Source organism: Lacerta agilis, chromosome 12 (genome assembly GCF_009819535.1).
Source record: "Lacerta agilis isolate rLacAgi1 chromosome 12, rLacAgi1.pri, whole genome shotgun sequence".
Classification (NCBI taxonomy): Eukaryota; Metazoa; Chordata; class Lepidosauria; order Squamata; family Lacertidae; genus Lacerta; species Lacerta agilis.
In genome coordinates this window covers 32,173,110-32,200,899 of record NC_046323.1, presented here as the reverse complement: position 1 = coordinate 32,200,899, position 27,790 = coordinate 32,173,110, and the positions used below count along the sequence as shown (strand labels likewise).

Genomic DNA, 27,790 nt, shown 5'->3' with positions numbered 1-27,790 from the left:
CCCACCAGCACTTCTCCTTGGGAGTAAAAATATATGTCACTCAAAATCAGCTGCCTGAGCCAGCTGCCTCACTCTGCGTAATGTTAGGGCTGGGAAGGACATGGGATTTTGTGGTGAAAAACTGGCAATATTGGAAATAACCAAATATTTTTCCACTCCCTCTGCCCTTGTAGGATTTTGCTGAAAAGGAGAAGGCAGCAGCAAGGGCTCTAGAGGATGTGAAGGCTAACTTCTACTGTGAATTATGTGACAAGCAGTACCATAAACACCACGAATTTGACAACCACATCAATTCCTATGATCATGCTCACAAGCAGGTAAGCCTAAAAAGTCATTCAAGATATAGCCATGTAAAATAGGTAGGGTGTGCATATAGAATCATAGAATTGTAGAGTTGGTAGCTTCTTTTTAATTTACTGTGTCATATTTCTGTGGCGACACGCTCTCTTGCATGACATGACTAGTTGCACCAATTCACATGACTAGTTGAACTACTTGGTATCAAATAATATTATTTTTGGGGGGTGAGCCAGCCTACCATGTAATGTTCGCAAGTATTACAACATGGGGTTGGTTTCACTGACAAATTGCTTTTATGTTTCATGTGTGCATTTGTGTGGTTTTTAATTGTTTTATTAAAAAAATCTTGGGTTACAAAAGTACACACAGCATCTCTGCTTTCAGTTCATAGAGTTTGATCTACAGATCAGTCATATTTGATTGGATACATTAATGTTATATAGACAGTATAAAGCTGGGGGAGAAGAGAGAAGGGGGTAGTAAACTTTTAATTCTTCAACATCAGGCATAGGCAAACTCCGGCCCTCCAGATGTTTTGAGACTACAATTCCCGTCATCCCTGACCACTGGTCCTGTTAGCTAGGGATGATGGGAATTGTAGTTCCAAAACATCTGGAGGGTCAGAGTTTGCCTATGTGTGTTCTACATAGTGTATATGTAAGGTTTTTGTGTCAGCATCATGCGGGCAGGTTCCATTTCTATTGATTTATTAGTTTTTGTTGGCGGTGAGAGAAATTGGGGGCCCCAGGGCATGGTTGGTTGCCTTTAGTTGACTGCAGTGAGTTTTGTTTGCATGTGTGAGGCGAAGGGAGGTTGTTAGGTCCACTTAGCCACATTGATTCATATGTTGTTGGTGGGTTACAGTTGTTGTCTTGTTGAGCTGTGTATGTAATTATTACATAATATGATATACTCGTGTAATCAGGCAGATGCACCAATGTCTTAAGACACTGTCACCCTTAAGAAAACATGGCTGATCAAGGGTCAGTTGTGTTAATTGCATACCATGGTCCCAGTGAAAATCCCCAGTTGTGCTGCTCTGCACCCTGGGATGGATGTTTCTGTTGATGCCAATGGATGCTTCATTCCTGGGTCGAATAGTGGGGGGGGGGAAGAGTGGTAAGGATGACCTTTATTGCAACAAGAGCATGACTAGAATAGCTACATGAAGGGACTGTCAGAATCAGGACTGTGACACAGAGGGAGGGGGTTAACCACACACAGACACACTGCAACTCCATCCCATGCTGTCATTCACACTAGTAGGGAAGTTTCTTTTTTCTTTTTTAGAAAAAAGAAGGAAATGGGGGGGACAGAGAAAAACCAATAACGAAATAACAATAAAATGTAATTAAGGTTACAGAACTACGTAGTATATATGTAGGTAGATAAAAAATTTATTTTCCGTAAGTATACGTCAGTTCACGAGTCACTATGGTTTCGATAAATACGTTCCAGATATCATTAAATTTATCCATACATCACCTTCATCTGAGAGTGATCTGTTCCTAGGTTGCAAGAGTTGTCCTGTTGTCTATCCATTTATGCTTTCAGTGTAGATTTATTTTGATAGTAGCGGAGGTTCTTTCCCAGGGTTAATAGCAGCTGAGCATTGTGGGATTTTCCATCAAGACCTCAGCAGGCAGGGATGGGTTATACCCCCACTCCTCGTATGCTGCAGTCCTGATCCTGTAGCTCCCTGCTATTTATTTTTAAAAAGAAAAAAATTGGACATAATTAACTGCAATCACACAATTAGAATCACATCTGGTTTTCCCAGTAAGATTCAGGCGGGGAGCTGACTGCTTCAAGAGACACTCACATACATCACAGAAGGGAAGGGATGACTCCACTTCTGCCCTACAAAGTCAAATACAACCCATAAGCTATATATGGCAGACTACTGAAAAGTTTGCCGAACATTTATGTTCTTGTGCCTGCCTTTGAGGGGAACAGATCTGCTTTACTTGTCGCTGGACTATTATGGATGCAGTTCAAAGAACTTTGGATCAGGCTATTAATTTCAATTCCAAACGGAGAGTAGTTGAACTCCAAAGGAATCTTCTTTTGCATTCTCTTGACTAGCGTTTTCTCTTTCCTCCTTAATATCCTGCTCATCGCCTTACTCAACAGCAAATCAACTTCTGATTACAGGTTCCAATGCTCATGAGGGACAGTGTTGTTGATGAAAGTCGTGAATTTCACGAGTGTAATCAAGGCCACAATTTTGGCCCATTGTTTCCTCAGACAAAACTGGGTTAATCATGAATTCTTTATTTTTCTATATTTTAAAAAAATCAGCTAGTGCTGTTCTCCACACCACTCAATTAGTCTATAAAAGGCTGGTAATGATATAAAACAAAAATGGTTTCAGATCCAAAACATGTGAAGTTAATCCTATAATCCCTCTTCCCTATACAAAAGGATTTATTTGCAGCTTCAGTTGCTTTTTCTACTTGTCAGAATTTTCTGGGCTCAGATCGATCCATTCCAAGCATCATCATCCCTTTCTTTCTTTCTTTCTCTCCCCCCCCCCCCACATCCCTCATGTTTCTCAGCCTTGGTGATTTATACAAAACAGAAAATGGAATGTTGATGCATCAAGTCAGTTTGTCTTGGCTGCTCTCCATCATAAAAGATCATGGTTAAAAGCAATAAAACTCTTTTTAATTTTAAAACTAGATTTAGTGCTCGGGGGGGAGGGGGGAAGACATATTGGCAATGGAAGGAACAAATGGCCTATATTTTATAAAACAAGCTAAACTTCATAGAGAAATGACAGCACATGCTTCTCCGTGCTGCCCTATGAGATATGCTAATGTCCCCGATTAGTGCACCCATAAGGGTGAGAAGATGCACATCAAAAAATGGCAGGTTTGCACTGTGATTCTATAAACACTTACCTGGAAGTAACTGCCACTGAACTCAATACAATTTACTACAAGGTAGTAAATTACTGATAATTTGATAATGGTGATGATGATGATGATTAGCTAGGAATGAGTCAGATACTGTTTCCACGCTTTCATATTTCCCTGGTGAGTAGTAGTTTTTGTTTTCTTAAAAAAAAAAACACCATCGGCTTTTAAATAAATATCTCTCACACATCCACGGAAGATCGCAAAGTAGCTGTCTTACTACAAAGGAATTTCAGAAAGAGACTGGAAAGAGAAGTTGCTGAATTGCAACTCATTACCAAACTTAAAACCATGGAGAGACCTGGTCTGAACAAAGACATTGGATTCTTATCTCATTATACATGACAAAGCTATCTTTAGCCATCTCACCCCTTGCCTTTTCCTGTAAGACCAATTGCAGTCGTTAACAGTCAATAGGTTTTCCACACCTATCAGCCAATCACCCATTCCCACCACCCTTCTGGGTAATACCCCTCCCCACTCTCTCACTATATATAAGGGTCTGGTGACTTCTGTTTCAGTGTATCTGAAGAAGTGTGCATGCACACGAAAGCTCATACCAAGAACAAACTTAGTTGGTCTCTAAGGTGCTATTGGAAGGATTTTTTGTTTTGTTTTGTTTCGACACCCGCAGAAATGGATCTAGCTTTCCTACCATGCAAAGTTCCACTGCATCAACCACCACCCAGGAAAACATATGATGGTGTTGCTCTGAACTTCATTCTGTATGAAACTGTAGTTGGCTCAGATTCAAGGCCAGAAGCTGGCAGCAACTCCCCTGCTCACACATTTTCTACTATAAATTCTGTAGCAAGGTGTTGCTGGACTATAGCAGCTCCTATCATCCTGGCCCATTGGTCCTGCTGGCTAGGGTTGATTGGACTCCAGCTCCAGTAACATCTGGCAGGGTCACCACAATTAGGCCAGGGGTCAGCAACCTTTTTGGGCTCTGTGAGCACATTTGCAAATTGAAGGAACTGTTGTGGGCGCATGGAGGGTTTTTGATGGGGCGGGCTCCCTCCCCAGCTGTACCTCCCCACCCCCTAAACCCTCCTCACCCCCTAAACTAGGTCCCCCTTCTGAGGTGGGGACAGCTGGTGAATTTGAGAGTCCTAAGAGGGATCTCAGGAACATTTCCACCTTGGTTTTCAAACAGCTTAGTTCTTGAACATTTGGGCTCCCAAACTCCGCAAACCCGGAAGTGACTGCTCCGGTTTGCAAACTATTTTTGGAAGCTGAAAGTCTGACGGGGCTTCCGCGGCTTCTGGCTGGCTGCAGGAGCTTCCTGCAGCCAATCAGAAGCCACACTTTGGTTTCTGAATGTTTTGGAAGTCAAACGGACTTCCAGAACGGATTCCAAGGTACGACTGTATTGCTAAATGCAATGCCACACAGCATTGCAAGTCTGCATGCTATTCCTTTCCTAAATTGCACATGAAGAGAGCTTGCTATTTACAAGTGTGATAGGTGAGCTGGTTCCCCACAAAAGGCACTCCGTTGCCTGGGGCATGTGCCGGAATTGCAGGCCCAGATGCACAGCTTGCAATTTAGCTGATGTGTTTTAACTATGAAATGTCAGCCTACCCTTGATATATGTCACCAACACACCCAAATGAATTCCAGTTAATGAATTAATATGTAAGACATGTCGAAAAGCTTGAATGAGTCTCCGGAAAGATAGAGCCAGGCTACTTAATGAAACTTAAAATCAACGCTGTTCGATACAAACAGAGCAGCTGTTTGTACAACATGCCTAGTTGCATATGAGGGCAATACTGAATCCTAATTACCCTAAAGCTTGTGCTAATATTTTTCCATAAAGGGATGCAGGGATTTAAACGATGAAGGTAAACGGTCTCTGATGGATTTTAATGTTTCACATACATATCTGCATCAAACAAATTTATTCATGCACCCTTCCCAGCCCTTCTCTTTCTACGTGAATGGCTTTTGGACAAGTTATCTAAATCTACACAAAGATAAGGCAAAAGAAAGAGCAGCACATATTTATTCGGTTTATTCCCCACTCTTCCCCACCAGGTCCCAAGGAAGGGTACAACAATGTAATTTCCAGTTCAATTTAAAATTCAGTGTTAAAACAGTTAAAACAAATTACAGTCACAGAAATAGGGTGGACCCTGAAAACACATACTTGGTCAAAGGCCAGAGTAAGGATGTGTATCTCTACTGTATGGTGGAAACAATACAATGAAGGTGTCACTCTGTGGGGAGGAAATTCCACAACCGAGGAGCTGCCACGGAGAATGCTGACTCCAAGGCCACCCCCAAACTTCTGAGAGGGTCTGAAGGCAAGGAGGTGACCTCTCTGCTATTTGAGGCCTAACCCATTTAGGAGTTTAAATACTAATGTGAGCACCTTGAATGGGTCCTGGAAATGAACCAGCTGTTTTAAAACAGGGGTTGCATGAGTTCTGAAGTGAACCCCAACTAGTAATCTGGCTGCTGCATTTTGGACTTGTTGAAGTTTCAAGGTCACCTTCAAGGGTACCCCAACATAGACTGCACTGTAATAATAATCCAATTTGGAAGTTGCCACAACATGGACTACCATCTCCTTCCACAAGGGGCAATTATTGGTATCAAATTGTTCCTAGTGGCATTTTATATATTCATTTTATTTTATTCGTTTATTGTTAAATGGCATACCACTTTCCCTTTTAAAAATACTAAAAGCGGCTTGCAACATGCAGGGATGGAGGTGGGGGGGGGGGGGACTAAAAACATTTGTGCAATGACCACAGTAACCAAAACAACAGAAATTGATGTTAATGGTCTGTAAATGTCTGGGCAAGCAGGCAGTTCTTCATCTCCCTGCTTGTCATTGGGAGTGCAGATGTGGGCAGAGATGGATTTAGGGCAGCACGACTGGTTCCCTCACACTGGATGCTAAGCTAAGGGAGGCACTGCAAGCCACCTCAACTATGGTATACTGCATGTGCAGAATGGAAAGTGAGAAGCAAGGGAATGCCAAATTTGGGCTTGTACAGGGCGCCGTTGAAATTTGAAAGACCAAAGTCCGCCCCTGGTGTAAGGTGGGTGCAACTGCTGAAAAGACCCTCTCCTGGACCCCAACTAACCAAACTTGTATGCCATGATGCCATCAGGAAGGGGCCCATCCAAAGACCACAGTGAACATTTTCTGCATTTTGAAAATGTGCAGTGATGAGAAGGTCTAATAGCCCTATGACATCTCTGAAATGAATTCTATATATTATGCTCCTTACTCCAATTTCATCTGGAAATGGAAATCAATGTTATATGTGCTTTTCTAATGCAACATGTTCATTTCTGGAGTATTAATTTATGGCAGAGTTCTTCCAAGATACTTAACTTGCACATTACTGCAATCACATTTATGAAATCAGTGCTTGGATAGCAGAAATAGAATTATCAAATGCCACTGAACACAGTCTAGTGACTTGTTATGACTTGAGGCAGCACATTCCCATTTTAAATGTCAGTTTATACAAGTCTTTATTTTAAACCCACAAATCTATGCCATTAGATGGGCCTTATTAAGAACCAACACACCTGATACAGTGTGATTGCTTTGCTACTTTTCTCATTATGCAAATAAATTAGCAGGCGTCATCCCCGAAAACTGCATGTTGTTTAGAATAATGAGATTGCTTTCATTATCAGAACTTCAGAAATATCTAGCGAGAAGTGGGAAGCTACTGTTAAATGCAATGTCTAGATAAGTTCCATTGTTAAATGTTAGATGCTGTAGAATTACATTCGCTACTTTTTTAGACCAAATGCTAATTAACATGTAAATTAGCAGTTTAGCCCTCTTTAAAACCCAGGGGACAGTTAATTTCATAGCTGATTGTCATCCGCTGACTTTACAGCAATTTGAAGTATTACATTATATGAGGAACTACAGAATTCTATCATCGAATTCTACAATCCCAAGCTAGCCTTGCGTATCAGAGGAAAAGTTCAGTGTTAATAATTGCGCTTTTATCTTTTTTTCCCAATTTTCTCTATGGGTGCACAGTTTTGAATAATGAAATCTCTTATGTATCATGGAAGGATTAAAAAAAATCCATTGTAGGCAAGTAGATACTGATACAAAAGAAACATCTTAACAATGCAGGCCTATATATGTCTACTCAGAAGTAACTCCCATGGAGTTCAATGGGACTTAGTTCCAGGTAGGCGAATGTGGAATTGCAGCCTTAGGGCTATATTTTATTTACACATGCATGGGAGTAAGGTCCATTGAATCCCATGGAACTAGGGATTGTTTTCTGTTCTGTTCTATATTCATCATGTGCAGTGATGCTTCTGCTCTGCCGCACTCTTGACCCGCCTTCAACACAAACATGCACTTAAGGACCCATTTCATTTCCCTTTTTACCATATATTTGTATGGTGGTGGTGCTGTGGTTGCGACCCACCTTATATTGGGCCACAACCCAGTATTGGTTCCCAGAACACAACCCAGAAGCTGGCCACTCACTTCCTGCTAGCTGAAGTCCACTAGTCTAGCCTAGTCAGGATCAGTGCACCCAGGCACTTTTAAAAGAATGCCTCTGATGACATGGGGATGTGATCACCATGGACAGTTCATTGCAGGGTATCATACGGTTTCCTTTTCAGAGATTCATAACATGGAAATGGCAGTCTCATGTTTGGGATTGAAGGCACCGGAGCTGCCCAAAATCTTCTGACTGATCTAGGTTGTTTTTTCCCCACCTAGAAACTCATACAATATTTTGAGGTGAAGTGCATTAAGATTGTAAGCAAATCCTTGCCACTCTACCAGTTTCCCAGCAGGTGGCTTGCTCTTGCTTCCTTGGGGTGAAGAGTCAGTGGGGAGGCTGGCACAATGCAAGTACATTGGCCTGGCCAATCTAGCACTCCTGCCAAGCCATGCCAAACTCCTCAGCACCATTCCCCTCCTTGTCTCAGCAAGCAAAAGTGACCAAACTACTAGGGAAGATAGTGTAGTAGCTCTGCCCCACCTGGCAAGCCACTTCTAGCAAGATGCATGTCGTATGGATTGTGGCAACCAACTCACAAAGGTCTTACAACGTTCTTACTTGCATTAATATATACCATGCTCCACAGCATGCCACAAATGTGCCTACTAGCAGCCAGCAGCTTTTGAACTCATATATACACACTGGGCTAGGTTCAAATATAATGCAAAGCCATGTGTAACTATAGTTAAGAATTTACACCAAGGTTGAACTTGCAGGTGTACAACCAGCTATGATTTTTGAGATGCTTGTTTACTTCCCCCACCCGCTGACCCCCATCCACTTAGGATCCAGTTCTATAAATTCACAAGTATCCACAGATTTGAGATGGGAGCAATTGTTTGTCAATGGACTGTGAATTCACATATAACAACAAACCGCAGTTAGCACAAACTCCCCCCCCCCCAAAAAAAGCTTCAAACTGTTGTTTAGATCCTGGATTATTGGCCCCAAGCAATCAACACTTCCTTTAAAAAAATTATTATTATTGCATTTTCGATTCTACAAACCATAACATCAAAAAAGAAACAAAATACAGATATCATATCCCCTTTGACTCCCCCCTTTTGTGGATCCTTATGTTTACATTTTCATTCTGCATCTTATCACTAACTCCAATTATTATAAATCCTTAATCAGTCCATGGTTCAGATTTTGCTATAAGTCTTCTGTCAATCCTACTAATAAGTGTAATTGTTTACAATAGTTTTTCAAATACATTATATACTTCCCCTACTCTTTGTTAAAGGTCGATTATTCCTGGCTCCTGATTCTTCCTGTAAATTTTGCCAATTCAGCAATTCAGTTTTAACTGCCACTCCTCCTTAGTCAGAACTGTATTTTCTTTCCATCTCTGGGCCAGCAACATTCGGGCAGATGTGGTTGCATGAACAATTTCTTTTGGATCTCCGCACCCAAAATTCCTTAAAGGAAAGCTTCTGGTTTCTTAGAAAAGGTTATTTTCAACATTTATTTAACTCATTATATATCATTTCCCATAAAACTTTTATCACTTTGCATAACCACCACATGTGACAAAAGGTGCCCTCTTTCTCTTTACATTTCCAGCACATTCAGTCATACCTCTCGTTGCATCTGCTGCGGGTTGCGTTTTTGAAGGTTGTGAACGCGGCAAACCCAGAAGTGTTTACTTCCGGGTTTCACCGTGTCCGCACACGCAGAAGCGCTCCACATGGTCTGCGCATTTGTAGAAGCATTCTGCGCAGTTCTCGCATACGCAGAAGTGCAATATCGCCGCTCAGGATGCGGACTTTTCGGGGTGCAAACGGCACCCCAGAATGGATCGTGTCTGCAACCCAAGGTACCACTGTATTAGAGTGTGATTTATATATTTTAGCTAATTTGAGTTAAATACCAATGGTACATCATTTTCATATAAATTTCTTTCAAAGTATAACATGCTGTAAATTTCAGATTTGTAATACCACGGTGCTGACTAAATATTATAACCAAAAACCCTCGCCCAGTGTATAATCACTGATTTGACTGGTTCATCTTTTGTTTGCCAATCCAATTGAAGTTTATACATTTTAGAAATTAATTTGTTTTTATTTTCCAACAATTCTTTTTCGAATTGGGAGGTTTTAGGTGAAAAACCTTTCTTTTTATTCAGCCTAAATACTTCATTAAGCTGATGATATTGCAGCCAATCAGTTATTAGTCCTCTTATTTCTTCATACTGCCTTCATGTTAAATCTTGATCTACCTCTCATAATATTTCTTTATAAGTTACCCAGTTGTTTCTCATATTTATTTTTTTCACCAATATTGCTTCAAGTGGAGAGAGCCACCACTGTTTTTTGTTCTAATAAATTTTCATATTTATCCCACAAGCAATCAACATTTTCTGGACGGACTAAGGTCCAGACATTAAAACTAACCCTGGCCCCACTAACAACAAACAACAACAACAACAACAGTATATTTGTATCCTGCCCATGTGGCTGGGTTTCCCCAGCCACTCTGGGTGGCTTCCAACAGAGATTAAAAATACATTAAAACATAAATCATTAAAAGCTTCCCTAAACAGGGCTGCCTTCAGATGTCTTCTAAACGTCAGGTATCTCTTTGACATCTGATGGTAGAGCGTTCCACAGGGAGGGTGCCACTACCAAGAAGGCCCCCTGTAACTTGCCTGGTTCCCTGTAACTTGGCTTCTCACAGTGAGGGAACCTCCAGAAGGCCCCCGGTGCTGGACCTCAGTGTCCAGGTGGAGCGATGGGGGTGGAGACGTTCCTTCAGGTCTACTGGACCAAGGCCATTTAGGGCTTTAAAGGTCAGCACCAACACTTTGAATTGTGCTCGGAAATGTACTGGGAGCCAATGTAGGTCTTTCAGAATCAGTGTTATGTGGTCTCGGCGGCCGCTCCCAGTCGCCAGTCTGGTTGACGCATTCAGGATTAGTTGTAGTTTCCGTGTCAAAGGTAGCCCCACAGCTTTATGTTGCTTTTGAACCAAGGATCTGAGGTTGTGTCTCCATTCCTCTTTGGAGCTCCACTCCAAGGTTCCACTGGCACAAATGCTCTGCCATTCAAATATTAACACCAGCCTAACGTAGATTCGTTTTCCCCCCTGTAACTTTAAATGCTTCTGAAGCAGCTGCTTGCCTTCCTCTAGTGAATGATTCTATCATCTAATTTATTTCCTCCTCTTTACAACCACTCTGTGCCCTACTGAATGTATCTACAACAGCAGCTTATGTGTTTCCCCTCTACTTTGAGTATAGATTGCTATCATCTATCTGATTAATATGCACAATTTAGCAGCATAATTGAGTCCAATGGAGTTTAAGAATCTTGCTGATCCTTCTGCTTGTGGAAAAATGAGCAACAAATCTTCAAGGTATGCTTCTACAAAAAGGAATTGAGCCTAACAACACACATATATTTGTATGTTGCTTTTTTGGGGGGGGAATACTGAATGCATGGTGCATATCTGTGTACTATCAAGGGAGTCATAGTAGAATGACAGGATTATTTTACTTAATTCCCAACACTAGTCAAAAACATTAATCATCTTTTTTATCATACCTCAGATATATCAAAACAAAACAAAACCATGGAACTGGCTGTATTTATTGAACTATTCAGTAGTTACTTAGCCTGTAACCCTAAACACACTTTCCTGCGAGTAAGTTTCATCAAAGTCAATGGGGATGACTTCTGAGTAGACACTCACAGGATTACACAGTTTAAAGCCAGATACCAATGGTCCTTCAAATAAAATGATAATGTCTGAAGGATCTTCTTGCTCCTGCTATTTAAAAAATACATAAATTTTAGTTAAACTGCCCTAGTCCGATGGTGGGTGAATTCCAGTGCCAGCATGTGTACTGGACATCACCTGAGCCATGAGACATTAGGAATCCTCCAGCTTAACCCCAATGAGGATACATGAAGTCACTGCCAAGTTCAATTTGCAAATTCTCAAAGCCAATCTCCCTCTTTAAAAGTTATTAGCAAACTGATCTACAAACTTGTTAAGACCGAGAACGTGTACTAATTGCCAGACACTTTTGTGTAACTGGTTCTGTGGAGTGATTTCAGTGAAATTAAACTGAATTAATTCCAAGTACTTTGGTCTAAGTGGTGGGTCATATTCAATTACACTTTTAATTTTTTTCAAAAAAATTGTTAATGCAACAAGATTCAAACAAAAAAATAGAAGAAGCAGAAAGATAAAGCCATTTCATTTTACATCTGTAAGAAAGGGTCATTGAATCACATTAGATGCCGGTGTAGAAGTACATGCAAAAGAATAACATTTTTATTTATTTTGAAATGTTTATAAGCTGTTTTCCTAAATAAACTCAACTCTCTCAAGCTGGCTGACATAAAGCAATTTAAAATTACAACTTCAATAACCATCATCATAATTTCTAAAAAGAAGAATTAATGCAATTTATACAAAGACCCACATTAATAACCCAGCGGTGCTAAAAAGCACACATCCAGCTCAGAATATAAAACACATTTTCAACAAAACCATTAGCTGGAAAGAACACCATAACAAGGAAATATTACACATGCATAGGCATCCAAAAACAAATAGGTCTCCAAAGCCCTTCTAAAGAACTGCAGTGTGGCAGCTTTCCGGAGGTCAGTTGGCTATGAATTCCAGGGCCATAGCAGGGAAAAGGAGAACCAGGTAACAAATCACACAACTGCTTAGACACGGGAAGGCCCCAGTGACCCAGACAAAGAACAGCAGCACTGAACAGCTTTGTATGAGCATTTCGCAATATATTTATCCTTGTGATGTAATGTTCCTGGCTGCATAAACGGTTGTAAGCTGGGTGTGAGTGTTGGGCCTGCATGTGACCAGACCCACTTCCCTTCTCCTTCCTCACTGCCTTTGGCCATGGTCTCTTTAAACTACAATTCCAAAATGGAAAAGTGTGTTTTCATGCTAGTTAGCAGACTGACATTAAACTACAGTTCTCTATGATTTAATGTCAGTAAAGTGACATTAAAACAGAGGTCTGTGGTTTGGTTGTGCAGAACGGTAGTTTTGAGAGACCACAGTTGAAGGGGCAAAGCCAGTAGAAGACAATTCTGTTTCAGATGCAACAGGGAACTATGGTTTAATTTAACCAGGACTGCAGTGTTGAAACCAGCATGCGAGGGGAGGTGTGTATAGGCCTGATAACAGTGCTGGGAAGGCTGTTGAGACAAACATTGGGGGGGGGGGTGAACAGTAACATACCACTATACAATTACAGAAAAACATTTGTCTTTAAAAATATCCTAATATTCAAAGACTATAAGGCAGCTGGTGATATTTTTAAAAGGGTAATAATGTTAATCAAAACTAATTTCTCCACAAAGACTAAATCACAGCTCACAAAACAGTGGTTAAAACAGCAGCTCATTAATTAAAATTCTTGATTTAAATGACATGGTATCAAAGGCTTGAGTAACCAAAATTAAAAAAAACCAGTAGGATGTCTAAATGGTAGTAAAGTTGACACTTGACAAATGTGTTTGGAGAAAGAATTTCAGAGATGGAGCAATACTACAAAGCAGCCTTAGGTGGCCAGCCAGCATCCAAAGTAGGAGCACTCAGAAAGAACCTCAGCAGAAGAACTTGAGGAGCAAGCCCAGCTTGTAAGGAAAACAATATAATTAGTTATAATCACAATTAAGTGTGCTTTACTGCTAGGAGTCGGGAAGGGACTAGTGTGCTCTCCACTGCTTGTAGGAATGAGGAGCCTGTGACCCTCGAGATGTTGTTAGATTCCAACTCTCGTCAGTCTCACGCAGTGTGGCCAATGGGCAAGAGAAGTGCGAGTGCCCTAGTGGCAGTTACTTGCATGGGGTTGACAGCGCATGACTTGTTAAAGGAAGTGAGAGAATTTACATGTGCAAAAATCAATTTATTCACATTCCATTTTCAATTAACATTTGCAACTTTGATTCAATCTGTTTTTTATGGACCACTGCTCTCTGCAATAGCAACATCCCTTGGAGCCTTCTTATCATACAGCTGGAATACAGTGATTTTCACATGCACAGATAGCCCTCTATGTATCTAGTCCACTGAGGGTTTTTTGTAAGCTAGCTCCACACATTAAAAGTTGTGTTGCAGGAGTTAAAACCAACAGCACAGGATTCCAGCATAGATCTGTTCTTTCTAGGAAGTTCCGTAATATATGCAACAAGGCAAGACAATACAATAGCAGAAGCTTAGTCAAATACTTGAGGACAAGGAACAGCACCACCCTGTTGGTTGACTGGAGAGGTTTCTTATATAATCATTGGGATATCTTCTGAGGGTGGAATGTAGCTAAACATGGTCATTGCCCATGTTCAGAAGCAGTATGCCTCTGTACATTAGATGCTGGGGAGAAGCAATGAGCAAATTCTGCCTTCGTGGCTTGCTTTCAGTAGCTGAAGGCAACTGCAGGACCCCAAAAGGCTTGATGGACCTTTGGTCTGATCAAACAGGGCTATTCTACTGTTCTTGCCTGCTTTTTTCTTCCATATAACTTCCCAGAATACATTTCAACAAAATCCAGACTTCTCATAAGCATCTGCCCTTCACTTTCTGACAATGCTTCGGATCCAAACTTAAACACGCTTAGAGTAGACCCATTTAAACCAGTGGGACTTAGGTTGGTCATGGCTCACTTTTCCTATTCATTTCCCTGGGTCTGCTCAAAGCAAGGCCAGGTCTGAATCTGACCCATTGTTTTAATTCACTTTCCTGTATCAGCCAACACTCCATGCAGATAAGCTGCTGAATCCATGAGCAGAAGCAAAACAGGTGGTAATTACACACAATCCTACCTTATTGGGATCTTTGTCATTGAAGTCAGCATGTTATCTTTGGGGTAGAAGCCAATTAGGCCCTTAAAATAAAGTATTCACAACACTGGCCTGAAAAGGAATGCAGAACAGCAATATATATGCAACTGTATTTATCTACTAGTCAAGTGAAACGAATAGGATGTGGTTTAATCAAAGGCTGTGAAATGTTTGTCATTCAATGTATCAGTTTTCTATAGTTCATCCCACTGCACAAAGTTATACCTGAGCTATCCCAGTAATACTCAAAAATAACAATGACATATTGTTTCAGAAATGAAAGAGCAACTTGAAGAGGATTCAGCTGCCCTATTTCTCCTTGGCTTTCAACATAATCTTCCATATCACTGTGGCTCCCCTAAGCCAAAAAGATACAAAGTCACTATCAGCATGTTGAATCTGTGCGGGTGCATATTTTAAGGGGATTGTAGTTCTGCTTTGGTATTTAAACTCAACCATTTTCCCTTTTAACAGTAAATAATTCAGATTCAGGGAGGTTAGCAGGGAGGTTGTGCACGTGAAGAAAAGAACATAAGATACTGTCTAAACAAAATACAAGGTTTCAGAAAGGGAAGGGGGAAAAGTCTGCACCCTCCGCACAAATTTCCAAGGAGCAATTAAAAGATTAGAAATCCATTTGAAGACCTAATTAGATCCTGGACAGCATATTTAAAACCAAGGCATTTTCCAAAAGCACACAACTATAGTAGCAGGTATGAATGACCATCAGCAGGTAATTTTCATATCAGCTGGTTTCTTGAAACTTTTCCCTGGAGACCCAGTTGTGTGCCAGTTGAAAGGTGATCTGGAACCCTTTCCCAGTACAGCTCTAGCTTCTTGCTGGAGATTTCTGCTATCACCAGAGATCACTGAATGAGCAATTTTTTAAGCATTTTGTAATTATTATTATTCACCAAATGGACACAGCCCAAAGCCTTGGTAGCAATTAAATATTCCGTAATACATGGCAGAGACACGGCTGTTTGAAATGGCTATTGGGTGTTGATTTTTTTTTTTTTGTCTCCTGTTAGCCTGCACTAGAATTACTACTCTGTTGTTGTTGTTGTTTAAAAAAATGATGGGTTTAAAATGGTTTTTATTTTGAAATATTATTTCTGTATTTTGAGTTCTTGGACTCCTTAAGTAGAAAGTAGGATGTGATAAAAGTCTTTAGAAATAAAATACGCAAAATAAAACAAGGAGTTGGTATATGAAAGTTAACACTAGCACCGGTCACCACCACCCTCTGGTCAAGGAGCTTCCTGGTCATCTCAGCAAGTTCCATATAGTCCATCATTTTCATCTGCCATTCTTCAATCGTTGGTAGTTCCTCTGTCTTCCAGTTTTTAGCTATCAAAATTCTAGCTGCCGTTGTGGCATACATAAATACAGTTCTATCACATTTTGGGATTTCTTGGCCTAGGATGCCCAGTAAAAAGGCTTCTGGTTTCAGAGTCCCATTTATTTTGATTAGGTGATGAGCCCTTAGATTTCTCTGGAGAGTGTCCCATTGGAGAGAGAGGGAACTTTGCCATGGGACAGAGAATGACCAGATAGAGCCTGAATAGCAGTGGGAGACAAGTGGGTGCTACTGTGCAAAATTTACTACAAAGCTCATTGCATCTACCCACTTAAAATAAGTTTCACAGCAATATTATTAAATCGTGATTCCATAGAACAAATTGAAATGCATCAGTTAATTTTTAAGTTGCCTTTCTCGTACGTTTAATCCTGAAAACTAATAGCCGTTCAAAGTTATTTTTAGAATGCCAGTTACCATGGTGAAAGCAAATTCTCTTACTGCTCTTTCTGCCAGTTGCTTAAATGGCTAATGCTGTATGCCTCAGACATACATTCCAATTATGCTTTTTAATAATTTTATCATACTCATTTTATGGTTGGGATTTTGAAGACATTTTACAAATCATGCGGTTGGCTCTACTATATTAATGTATTGTTTGTGTCAATTTGGAAAACTTAAAACTATTTTAAAATTGTGTTTTGTGTCTAATTTTCATCATCTTTCTCAGGAAAATGTACATCCATCTTTGAAATAAGATGTAAAACTGGACTTTGTAGGTTTGAATAATTCCCCGAAATCCTTCCAGCCCAATGTGATGCATTTTTACTCAGCTGTAAAGCAACTTTATTTAGTAGACTTCCTATCTAGTAAGTAAGAATGCATAGGACTACAGCCTTCTCTTAAAACATTTGAGAGCAGTCAAAAGAAGTGGAAAATATGATGCAGAAGCAGGAGTACATTTGGGTCTTGCCAATTGGCTAGTTTTCAGCCAGCCAGATGCAGGCATGGCTTGTGGCACCTGGCCAACCAAATGTTGGCTCTCCAGTCTATGTAGGAGCTCCATATTATCCCATTCAAAGCTGGGACATTGCACAGAAGAGGGGGAAACTTTGCTGAACTTCAATGTTTTCTGCACTTGCATTGACACTTGAAATGGCAAGAAGATCTCTTGGGCTAAAGCTAAGGCCACAATCCAATGTAGATTAAGCATGCTTAAGCCTATAAAAAAACCAATGCTCAACTCTGCAAAGTCTACAAAAAAAACTAATGCTCAACTCTGCAAAGTCTACATCACATGTTATGAAACTTGGGAATGATCCAGGTTTATTGGATGTGGATTTAGTATGAGACAGGGGTGTGCATCAGCTCTGTGTACTTCCAGGATGCAAATGTGCATGTCTATAGGGGTGTGGGCTTTGCCAGGGACCCAGTGATGCCCACCCCTCCCCTTACCCAGCCTGCCAACTCAACTTCCCTATCAAGTCTTGTGTTTTTGCATACAAATAGCAGTTAATTCAAGCAATGTGATATTGTCATATGTGCCTATGCTTGCCAATGTCCTGGATGGTCTTATGGTACCCAAGTAATGCTGCAGGTTGTGTTGGTGCAGAAGTCCTTCCATCTAATCCTATGCACCGATTTGCCAGTGCAATAGCTGGTACGATCAGGCTGCAAATGTCTTGCAATTGTTATTCATAGGAACCAAAGAACAAAGGAGTCAAATTCTGTAAAATAAATCATACTTTGGCACATTTGACTAGGTTTAGCCAGCCAGTTAGGTACCTAATGGCATGAAAAAATGTAATTGCACACTTAAATGTGTGTTAATTCCCAAGCTCTCTACCTTGGTTGAGCGCCCTTATGGATGAGCACAATTATTTCGATACTGTTCAACAGCGCCTGTTAGTGAGCTTAGCATCTTTTGCGTGAGCCATACGAATGCTACTATTGTATATATTTTTGTGCCCATTCAGCTGGGCTGTTTGTGGATGTTGTTTGGAGAAAGATTTGAAGATTTATTCAGCTAGCTCCATTTGGGTACATTTTGAACAATACAATTTATTTCATGGGTTGCATTCAAGCAAGCACATCTGAGGTCAACTAATTCTCATGGACAACTGCATAGTAAAATATGGCTGGCCAAGGCATGGAATCAACCATAAGATACCTGAAACAAACAGCATGGGATATCCATAAATACTTGATTGGAATAGAACTATGCATATGGACAATATTAGGAGGGAAACATGTCTGTCCTTTAATATGTGCATATATGTTATTTAAGCCTTTATGGGTTGTTTCCAAATAAGCCATATGCAGAGTATCCTACTCTTATAATTTAAAACCCGGGTAGGAGTGGGGGGGGGAGTAGAAATTATTTAATTGCTGTTGCTGCTTCTTTGGCAATCACTCGCAGCCGAATAAGATTGTTTTCCATGAACACGGTCTTAACAGTGAGTCCATAAATGACTGTGGAGGCCAATTCTGGATCCATACATCCTTCCACAGTGGAGACATAGGTTTCCGGGCAGCAGTTGATCACAGTGAGGGTTTGCCAAATGTGCCTCGTTTCTCCTTTTCACCCCAAGTTTGTGCTTCTTCAAAGTCCATGACACCTTTGGTAAAGGCTGTTCTCCAGTTGGAGCACTCACAGGCCAGTGTTTCCCTGTTATCAGTGCTTATGTTACATATTTTTAGATTTGCCTCAAGAGCGTCTTTAAACCTCTTTTTATTTTTTGCTTCCCATTCTTGAGTTGGGAATAGAGTACTTGCTTTGGTAGATGATAATCAGGCATCCGAACAACATGACCAGTCCAACAAAGTTGATGTTGAAGAATCATTGCTTCGATACTTGTGATCTTTGCTTCTTTCAGTACACTGAAATTAGTTCGCCTGTCTTCCCAAGTGAGGCGTAAAATTTTTCGGAGACAGCGTTGATGGAATCTTTCAAGGAGCTAGAGAGAGAAGCAATGGTACCAAAAATTCATGTTTGTTGTTGGAGCCAAATAGCTTTATGCTGTAATGGTTTAGGTTATGGGGAAACAATTCAAACCAAATATTGACTCTCCCCCCCCACTTCTCCAAGATAATACAAAAGAGCTATTTCATATGCCTGTGTGAGTAAAATTGATACCTATTGGCTAGTATCTATGCCATCAGTGATGACCTGGCATGCAACTGGAAAATAGTTTGCATCTTCTAATAAGTAATGCCTTAAGCAATGTCTTCCCAAGTTCCTTGAGCAATTGAAAACTGCAGTGCTCCTGGTCCCATGGTGCCAGACTGCAAGGGAAATTTCAAATGCGACCCCACAAAACCAGTTCAGGGTGCATAGCACCTCTGGTACACAACCTAATGCTACAGCTGCTCGTGGTGCTTTCTGGGTTGTTGTTGTTTTTCCTGTTGCATCTGGTTGTAACGGTCATGTTTGGAGATGCAGCCCTCCTACCATAAAGTGCATTAGACAGAGATGTGAGTTTGAGTCAAGCTGACGGATAAATGTACCCTGCAACCCCTCTGCTCACTGGGGATTACTTATTACATTATAATTGCATTTTATCAGCTTTGCCTCCTGTATCTTGTCTGGTTACGTGTAGAAACACAAAAGCATCAACGTGATATGAAGAGATGCAACATCTTTTATTCTTTTGCTTCTCTTGCACAGAGGCTGAAAGAGCTAAAACAAAGGGAATTTGCACGGAACGTGGCTTCAAAATCCTGGAAAGATGAGAAGAAACAGGAAAAAGCACTCAAGCGACTCCATCAGCTGGCTGAGCTGCGGAAGCAGTCAGAATGGTAAGCATCTGGAACTTGTATTACATTTTAATCTCATACCCACCCACCCCCGGCAGTCCCAGAAGAAATCTTGGTAACTTTACTCCTGCTTTATATAATGCACAGATAATCATCACATGCTCTGCAAGCCCTTTTTAAATTATCAGTGATGCCAAAACATCCTTGCCATAAAATTGGAAGCCCTGCATTAATTCCTTGGCATTTGAAGGCTGGGGTTTCTATCCTCTTTCTAATCTGATCAGAACAGACTTTTTTTTTTTTTTTAAAGTGCTATGCTGAGTTTTCAAGAGCAAACATTTTCAGTCCAAAACCATAAGCGTTGGAGAAAATTATCCCCTCCTCAGGGGAAAAAAAAACCTGTTTCCCCCCCATGCTTTTCAGACTGGTAAAGGTAAAGGTAAAGGGACCCCTGACCATTAGGTCCAGTCGTGTCCGACTCTGGGGTTGCGGCACTCATTTCACTTTACTGGCCGAGGGAGCTGGCGTACAGCTTCCGGGTCATGTGGCCAGCATGACTAAGCCACTTCTGGCGAACTTATTCAGAGCAGCGCACGGAAACACGCTCCTGCCGGAGCGGTACCTATTTATCTACTTGCACTTTGACGTGCTTTCAAACTGTTAGGTGGGCAGGAGCTGGGACCAAGCAATGGGAGCTCACCCCGTCGCGGGGATTCGAACCACCAACCTTCTGATCAGCAAGCCCTAGGCTCTGTGGTTTAACCCACAGTGCCACCCACGTCCCTTCAGACTTGTAGCTCCTCCCAATAGCTGCTTGGGCACCATTATTGTTTAGTTTGGGGGGGGGGATTTTCCTTGCTTTGTGAGCCAAACTAATCAGAGATCATCTCACTGGTGTGATGATGTCACAGCATCACAAAACCCATAAGAACTGGTGATGTGGTGATATCACAGAGAGCAAGAGAAACTGTAAATGGAATGAGAAGCAACCTGACCACTACATTGTCTCCTTGTCTTACCGCACAGTAATAGCAGGTTCACTGCCCAGTAAGACCAGATGCATCATTCTGAAAGCTTCTGGAATGGAATGATACATCCCCTCTTGCCCCTTCTCCTCTATGGTCACTTACACATCTTCTCAAGATTGAAAGGGTTCAGGGGTTCAGGTAGTGTTGGAGGAGGAGGAGAAAGGTGCATGAAACTGGCCTCCTGTTTCTCTCAGATCTGGTATTTAGTATTTCACTAACAGAGCATTTCACCTTATTAAAACAGATCTGAGTTTAATGCTCTTAGCAATTTGTAAAAATAAAAATTGCTAGGAAAAGGGGGGAAATAAGCCTCAAATCTTTATTTGCTTAGTCTAGAAATCCTTATTTTCATTTCTCTGCACATATACAAACTCTCCAAATAGTTGCTTCCAGGGAACTAAAATAGCATCCTTACTGTGAAAGAAACACGGAAATGGAGAGGATTCCATTAGGTAATTTTACTGCATCACTCAATTACTTATACCGAGTCAGTCTATTGGTCCATCTTGCATATGCCTGCTCTGGGAGTGACTCTCCATCACCTTTTTTTTCCCCTGCCGCATGAAATCTTTCACCTGGAGATGACCGAAGCCAAGAACTCTTTCATCATCCCAAGCATGTGCTCTGCAGACTGCTAAACTAATAAGTACAGGTACTGCACAGTACAGTGTACAAATACGTAGTTCAAAGGCTTCTTGAATGCACAGCAGTGCAAAATTACTAAGGGCACTTCACCTACCATACCAAAGCATTTTAGACTGTGGTGAGCCTGCCACAGTGTGCAGTATTCGGGTTGTGTAAGTAGTTTCTATTCAGAGTAGAGCCAATGAAATCAATGAATCTAGGTTAGTCATGTCTATTCTAGAGCTGGGCAATACTCCAATTTATTGCCCTGAAATGGAAATGGTGTTCACATCGCAATAGTGGTTTCAGACTTTTTGAGCTGCCAATACATCATGGTTCCACAGCTGTCATGATGTACTGGCAGCTCAGATTGCCTTCCCCTGAACAGGTGAGTTGTGTCTTTCCTCTTGGGGCAGTGGGTTGCTCCTGGAGGAAATACACAGCCCACCTTCTTGGGCAAAGGCAGGCAGGTGCCTTGGAGGGGACCCCATACTTCTCTGTGGAAATGACTACTTTATAAAATCTAACATTCATTTGTAAATCAAGTGATTTTATTGTGTCATTTATTTCCAGCATTGCTGAATGCAGACCTGCGTTTAAATCTCCCCAAGTGGTTGTAGAAAAAGAGCCGACGCCACAAGATAAACTTCTGTTAGCTCAAGAAGGCAAAGTCAAGAATACAGCTGAAGGAAAAAGCATCACCAGCAGCACTTCAGAGAAGCAGCAGGAACTTTTGCTAAGCAAGAACCAGTCTTGCATAGAGACACACCGTTTCCTTAGAAGCCACATCTCTCCCGCATTCTCCTGTGGCACCAATGGCTGCAATCGGGCCGGGGTGTCTTTCTCATTCTCCAAAAAAGTCCACCTGAAGCTCGAGTCATCAGCATCCGTTTTCAGTGAGAACATGGAAGAAGCATATGACTGTATCAGATCCCCTCGGCAAAAAGCAAAGCAGACTCCCGAAGAGTGCCGTGCATGTATACATATGAGGGACGAGAGGAAAGCAAATGTGCGTAAACGGTTAGGCACCGTTCAAAGTCACCCAGACAGCTTCGCCTCCTGCAATCTGGCTCGGAGAAATCAACTGCAGAAAGAAAACAATCAGTACAAGGGCAGAGAGCAAACAGAAACTCATATTTCATTTTGTAAAGACAAACTACATCTTCCAGATTTGGATTGTTCTGGGTCTCCTGGTGCAAAAGAACAAGGAGGAGAGTTGAACGAGACCCAGAAACCCTTGGAAAACGTTGTTACACCTCAATGCCAAACGAGTAACATTTGTATGCAGCAAAACACTTACAAGCACAGTGATGGCCTGTTACCAGAATGTGTCTCTGAGTCCTTAGCCCAACGATCATCTGAGCAAGGACATCAATGTGAGGGAAACTACAATCCCTGTGTATTCAATCAATCTTCTGATTGTACAGAAGCTGTCAATGCAGATGCTGAAATGCCTAGGGATAATGCACTGGTTCATGAAATTAAGCCTAAAGCATTGCCTTTTCTTCATGTACTGAGCAAAGATGGCAGGACAGCCTTACAGTGGCCCACAGAACTTCTTTTGTTTACAAAAACAGAACCCTCCATTTCCTATGGTTGTAATCCATTGTATTTTGATTTTAGGCTCTCCTTATCTCATAGAGAAAGTGGGCATCATGAGGTCGACGAAGAAAGTCCTAATGAGCACTCAACAAGAACTATGGACGTAGATGGAAATGACGCCTCAGGTCTAACCGAGAACAAGCAACTGTCCAATGAAAAAGATAATCAGTCTTTGAAGCCAAAGAAGAAGAAAAGAGCTCTAAGCCTCAAAAAGTCCTGGCCAAAATTGGATTCAGACACAGAGAATGAAACGAGTCAAAGTGCTCCAAAGTACATCTCAGATGATTTGAATGAAAACCTACCTGAAGTGCCTGCACCCCTTGATTGCTCAGAAAGGCATTACACGAGAGCAACAAGTCCCCACACAACAATGCATGTGAGATCTTTAGCACAGCAGTTGCAGAACTGTGAAAAAACTCTACAGGAGGAAGTAACTGAAAACCTTTGCATTTATCCCTTGGTGTCCAGGACAAAGAAGCAAAAATGTGCAAAATGTGATTTAATGTATGCCCAAAGACAAACCGACCTGGATCTGGTCACCTGCAGCAGTGACATAAGTGACGGCGGGAGAGATTCCATTCTCGGATACAAGTTAGATTCGCCCAGGGAGTCTGTGGGAAATGAAGGCAATGGGAATTTTGCTGGTTGCTGGAAATTCACTCCTTTGCAAAAGCCCTTTTCTGACAGACAGTCTAATTATTCTGACACTTCTGTTAGCAGTGCAACTAGTTACGCTAGTTGCTACTCTAGTCACAGATCAAGTGATCACAGCAGAAGTCATTTGCCTTTTTGCTGCAAAAGGAAACAAAAGCCGGTTGAAAGGCAGAAATGTAAACACAAAAAGCACAATTGCATTTCATCTTCTGATGATGCAGGTGGGGGCTGCCTTTCCAACAAAACAAGTCAAAGATCTAGAAACTGTGCACACAGGCATATGGCAAAATATCAAAGACATTCGAGATATAGACATTTACTACAAAGAGATGTATCAAAGCAAAGCAGGAGCAGACACCCTCTTTGTAAACACAGCAGGAGCAGGAGCTACAGCAGCTCCAAATGTTCTTCCACCCAAGATTCAGGAAGCAGTGAAAGATCATCAAGCTGCACCAGATCAAGAGCCAGCAGTTCAGGATCCCTTGCAAAAGAATCAGTGCATGACTGGAACAAACACAAAAAGGATATGAAAAGCACTGACACAGCTGAACCAGGAAAATCAGACTCTGCACACTCAGACTGCCAGAATGAAAGTTGTCCATCAAAACAAGTTGGAAGCTGCTCTATCAACCACTTAGGAAGGAAAGCAGTGGGGAAGAAGTCATTAACTGCCAGACTCCTTTTAGAGAGGGTGAAATCAAAGCGAAACCAGGAGCAGACTCAGAACACTGAAAGCTTTTCTAATACCTGCGAGATAAATCTCCCTCATAGTCAACCAGGTGTTAAAGGTGCATCATCAGTGGATAGTGAAGCAATGTTACCTTTGCTTGAGAAAGCCCTCCACATTGATACGAGCAGCAGGTGGAACAATGGAACTGGCTCCGCGGAAAGCAGCACAGGCACACATCGAGCCGAAGCTTCGGCGATAGATAATATTATTCTGACAGCTAGCACCAACCCTGGCAATAGCCTGCTTAACGACTTAGGTTATCAGGCACTGAATATGGCACAGGATACTGCAACAAAGCATCAACCGGATCTCTTAGCTGGTGAAATGCAGCCCCTACTACAAAGCTGTGACTCGGTGCCAAATGGTTTTCCTGGTGCTTTTCCTTCTCATGGATACCCTGCTGTTCCCAACCTAACAGAGACCAAAGAAGAACACCATTCAGGTGTGGACTTGAGTGGAGTGGAAGGGAATCTGAACTGTTACTTTGACAGTGCTATGCATAAATCCGGTGAAACAGAAAACAAGACTGAGCCGTACAGTAAGTGCATCCCCTCTCCTTTAACGCAGCAGCCTATAACCTTTTCCCCGGATGAGATAGACAAATATAGGTTTCTTCAGCTGCAGGCCCAGCAGCATATGCAGAAACAGCTTGTGGCAAAGCATCTCAAGGTTGTGCCTGCCACAGGACCAGCTGCCTTCTCTGCCTCCCCAGCTGTCCCTGTTCAGCAACACTCTTCTGTTGCCACCCTCCGCCATACGCTGCTGCAGAGCTTTGCCCTATCCACCGGAGTACACCCTCACAGCAGCCATATTTCCCTGACTCATATACATCCATTCTCACCATCGCCTTTTGCTCCATTCTCACTCTCGCCCTTTACTCCGGCCTTTGTGCCCGCGCACTCGGCGCTCCTGGCGGGACACCCGTTCCATTTCGTATCAGCGACTCCCATCCACCCATCCCATCTGGCAATCCCACCGCTGCCCCACGCAGCCTTTATTCCTACCCTGTTCACGCCGCAGCTGAACAGGGCTGCATCTTCTGCTGTACATCTCAACCCTTTGATCCATCCATTATTCCAGACTCAAGAACTTCAGATCGTTCCTGACCTTGTCGGAAGTGTTGGCTATCTGGAACGGAAATGAAGAAGGTGTCATTTCCCCTTTTAAAATTGCAAAGTCATTCTCCTATGCTCCAAAAGCAATTTAGAATGACAATTCCCATTCAGCAGCCTAATTACATATCTTATGAGAGACATTGCGGAAATCAAGGTCTGGCTGACTCAGCACATGATTGTTACCGGTAATTTGATTTTCACATTCGTTACAATAATAGCCTTCCCAAACCTGTTGCCCTCCACATATTATCGGGCTACTGCTCCCATCATCCCTGACCACTGGCCACACTGGTTGGGGCTGATGGGAGTTGTAGTCCAAAACACCTGGAAGGCATCAAGTTGGTAGAGGCTGTCTACAGCTTTTGTACAGCCTCTCATGCTGTAATAGGCTTGTGGACATTTTAATCGCTTTCACAAGAAACGTAAGTTAGAAGTACAGGCATCCTCCCAACTTACACGGATGTTACATTCCAGGCCCCCATGCACATAACTGAAATCACATAAAGTGGGGAGCACCCTCTAAAAAGCCTCAAAACACCCATCCCCCCCCCGTTATCCCATTTCTCTCTCCCCCAAAATATCTGGAGTTGACGCTCTGGGGCCAGCTGGAGGATGTGCGGGAAAGCCGGTGCTGCTATTGTGCTGCCCTGCATGCCAGCTGTTAGGTGGTGAGGCTGAGCAGCCAAAACAAAGCCCCGCTGCACCTCAGGTCTTCTTGGGGCTTCCTCTGCCCTCACTGCCATCCTCTTCGGGCTCCAGGGAGGGTCTCCTCACAAGTCATGAGGACACGCGCTCTCTCCGTTTCAGGTTTCGAATTATTTATTTATTTCCCTGCGCCATGTTTTATACATGGTTACATGTGAGTCAATCGTGCATAAGAGGGGGGACACCTGTATACAACTCCTGCAGCGCAGATTTCTCCAAATCCATTGCGTACAGACAGGACATCACTAGATCCAGGCTAGTGTGTATTTTTGTGCTAAGAGCAAAGCCCACTTTTCTTTGCTTTTCTGGAAAGGTTCACAGGCACTTCCCCCCCAGGCTGAGAAGCCCTTTTTCCTCCAGGCAAACACATCTGTCAAACCCTCACATGGTACATAGGCATTCACAGATATAGGGGAAACCTTTTCTGTGGTGAGCTGACCATTTTTTTGTACCTATCTGAAATACTGTGAGACTTGGCTTTCTAACATAATATGACATCTGTTTTGTCAGTACCAGAATGAACAGGTCTGGTGTGGGGGTTTTTTCATTGCATTGTCATTTTCAGAAACATTCAAACGACAAGTGGAAAAAGGATTGTCATGATCTTGGTTTGCTCCCTCCCCCCGCCCCCAAACACTGGAAGATGCAGCCATTCCAAATAGCCACTAAAGTACAGCAAATAGTAAGTTCTGACCTGCATCTTATTTCCTTGAAACTCAATTCCATTCAAACGTTGGGATGTTTTCTAAGTAAAACAATTCATTTCAGGAAGCTAATGTTAAGATATGTGTTAATCAGACAGTGAGGTACTTACCCCAGTAAGTCAAATACAAGGAGGGGTTTATTTATGGAGTTTCGTCAAACCACAAAGTATATTTCATGAACACCCGCTGGTGCGATCCACACACAACTGTGCCTAAGCCTGCAGCAAGACAGTTCAGAAATAAGACAGTAAAAACAGATGTGGAGGCACCCTAAGACAGAATGGGCACCAAATGAGAGTCGGGTTAGCCTTTTACCTGCACCATTTTCCCTACTGAAGTTGTCTTCCTAAGTTGCTATTTTCCAGCTTAAAGGTTTAAAGGTGGGCGATTTAAATCAGGAAAATGTTGGAAGGAAGGGTTTTTCCTCCCCCTCCCCTAATGTCTAAACCCTGATCCAATTGCCCACTCCACTGGCCTTTATACTTTAAATAAAAGTGAGATATTCTGATCATGGATTTCCTACATTGCCCCAAGCTCTTCCCTTAGAAAGAATCAGCATGCATTCAGCTTCCAGATCAACTTGCGTTCTATAAAAGTAAAAAAAAAAAAAAAACAACCAGGTTTCCCCAGCTGCATCTTCCACCAATTACAAGATGGAATTCCAAATCAATCTCACCTAGGGTTCGTTTTAAAAGTTCACTTTGTACAGGAGAGGGACAAAAGGGATCAAGCGAGACCAACCAATCAGATGTAACTGTTTCCCTGTTATGAAACCCTCTCTGTAAAACACTGAACATGTCTGTTTGTTATGCAGTTTTGCAAAAAAGCAAACAAATAAATATGCCACTTGATTCATTTTTCAAAGTGTTTAGTTTATATTGGAACTAAATAATACTCTGGCTAGTATAACCTGTAAACTAGTTATTTTGTTTTGTATTCTCTGTAAAAAAAAAAAAGGTGTTTTATATTATACAGTAGATAAGTGAATTGCACTATTGAACATGCAATGCAGCTTTTTT

General features: G+C 41.9%; 1 protein-coding gene and 1 long non-coding RNA gene across 3 annotated transcripts in view; one reads left to right on the top strand and one right to left on the bottom strand.

Moving 5' to 3' along the window:
- The window catches only part of ZNF804B (zinc finger protein 804B), a 201,723-nt gene extending 175,807 nt beyond the window's left edge, over window positions 1–25,916 (top strand). For both annotated transcript variants that reach the window (XM_033165268.1, XM_033165269.1), the window contains exons 2-4: window positions 174–317; window positions 19,521–19,651; window positions 21,835–25,916. In XM_033165268.1, coding sequence (XP_033021159.1) covers window positions 174–317; window positions 19,521–19,651; window positions 21,835–25,390 — 3,831 coding nt within the window. In that variant the 3' untranslated portion in view covers window positions 25,391–25,916. The remainder of the gene's footprint in view (window positions 1–173; window positions 318–19,520; window positions 19,652–21,834) is intronic.
- On the bottom strand, window positions 22,242–27,047 carry LOC117055625. Its single transcript, XR_004427657.1, has 3 exons — window positions 26,882–27,047; window positions 25,252–25,375; window positions 22,242–22,345 (listed from the first exon to the last, which is right to left on the bottom strand). It is a non-coding gene; the product is annotated as an uncharacterized LOC117055625 (long non-coding RNA).
- Between the last annotated feature and the right edge of the window lie 743 nt (window positions 27,048–27,790).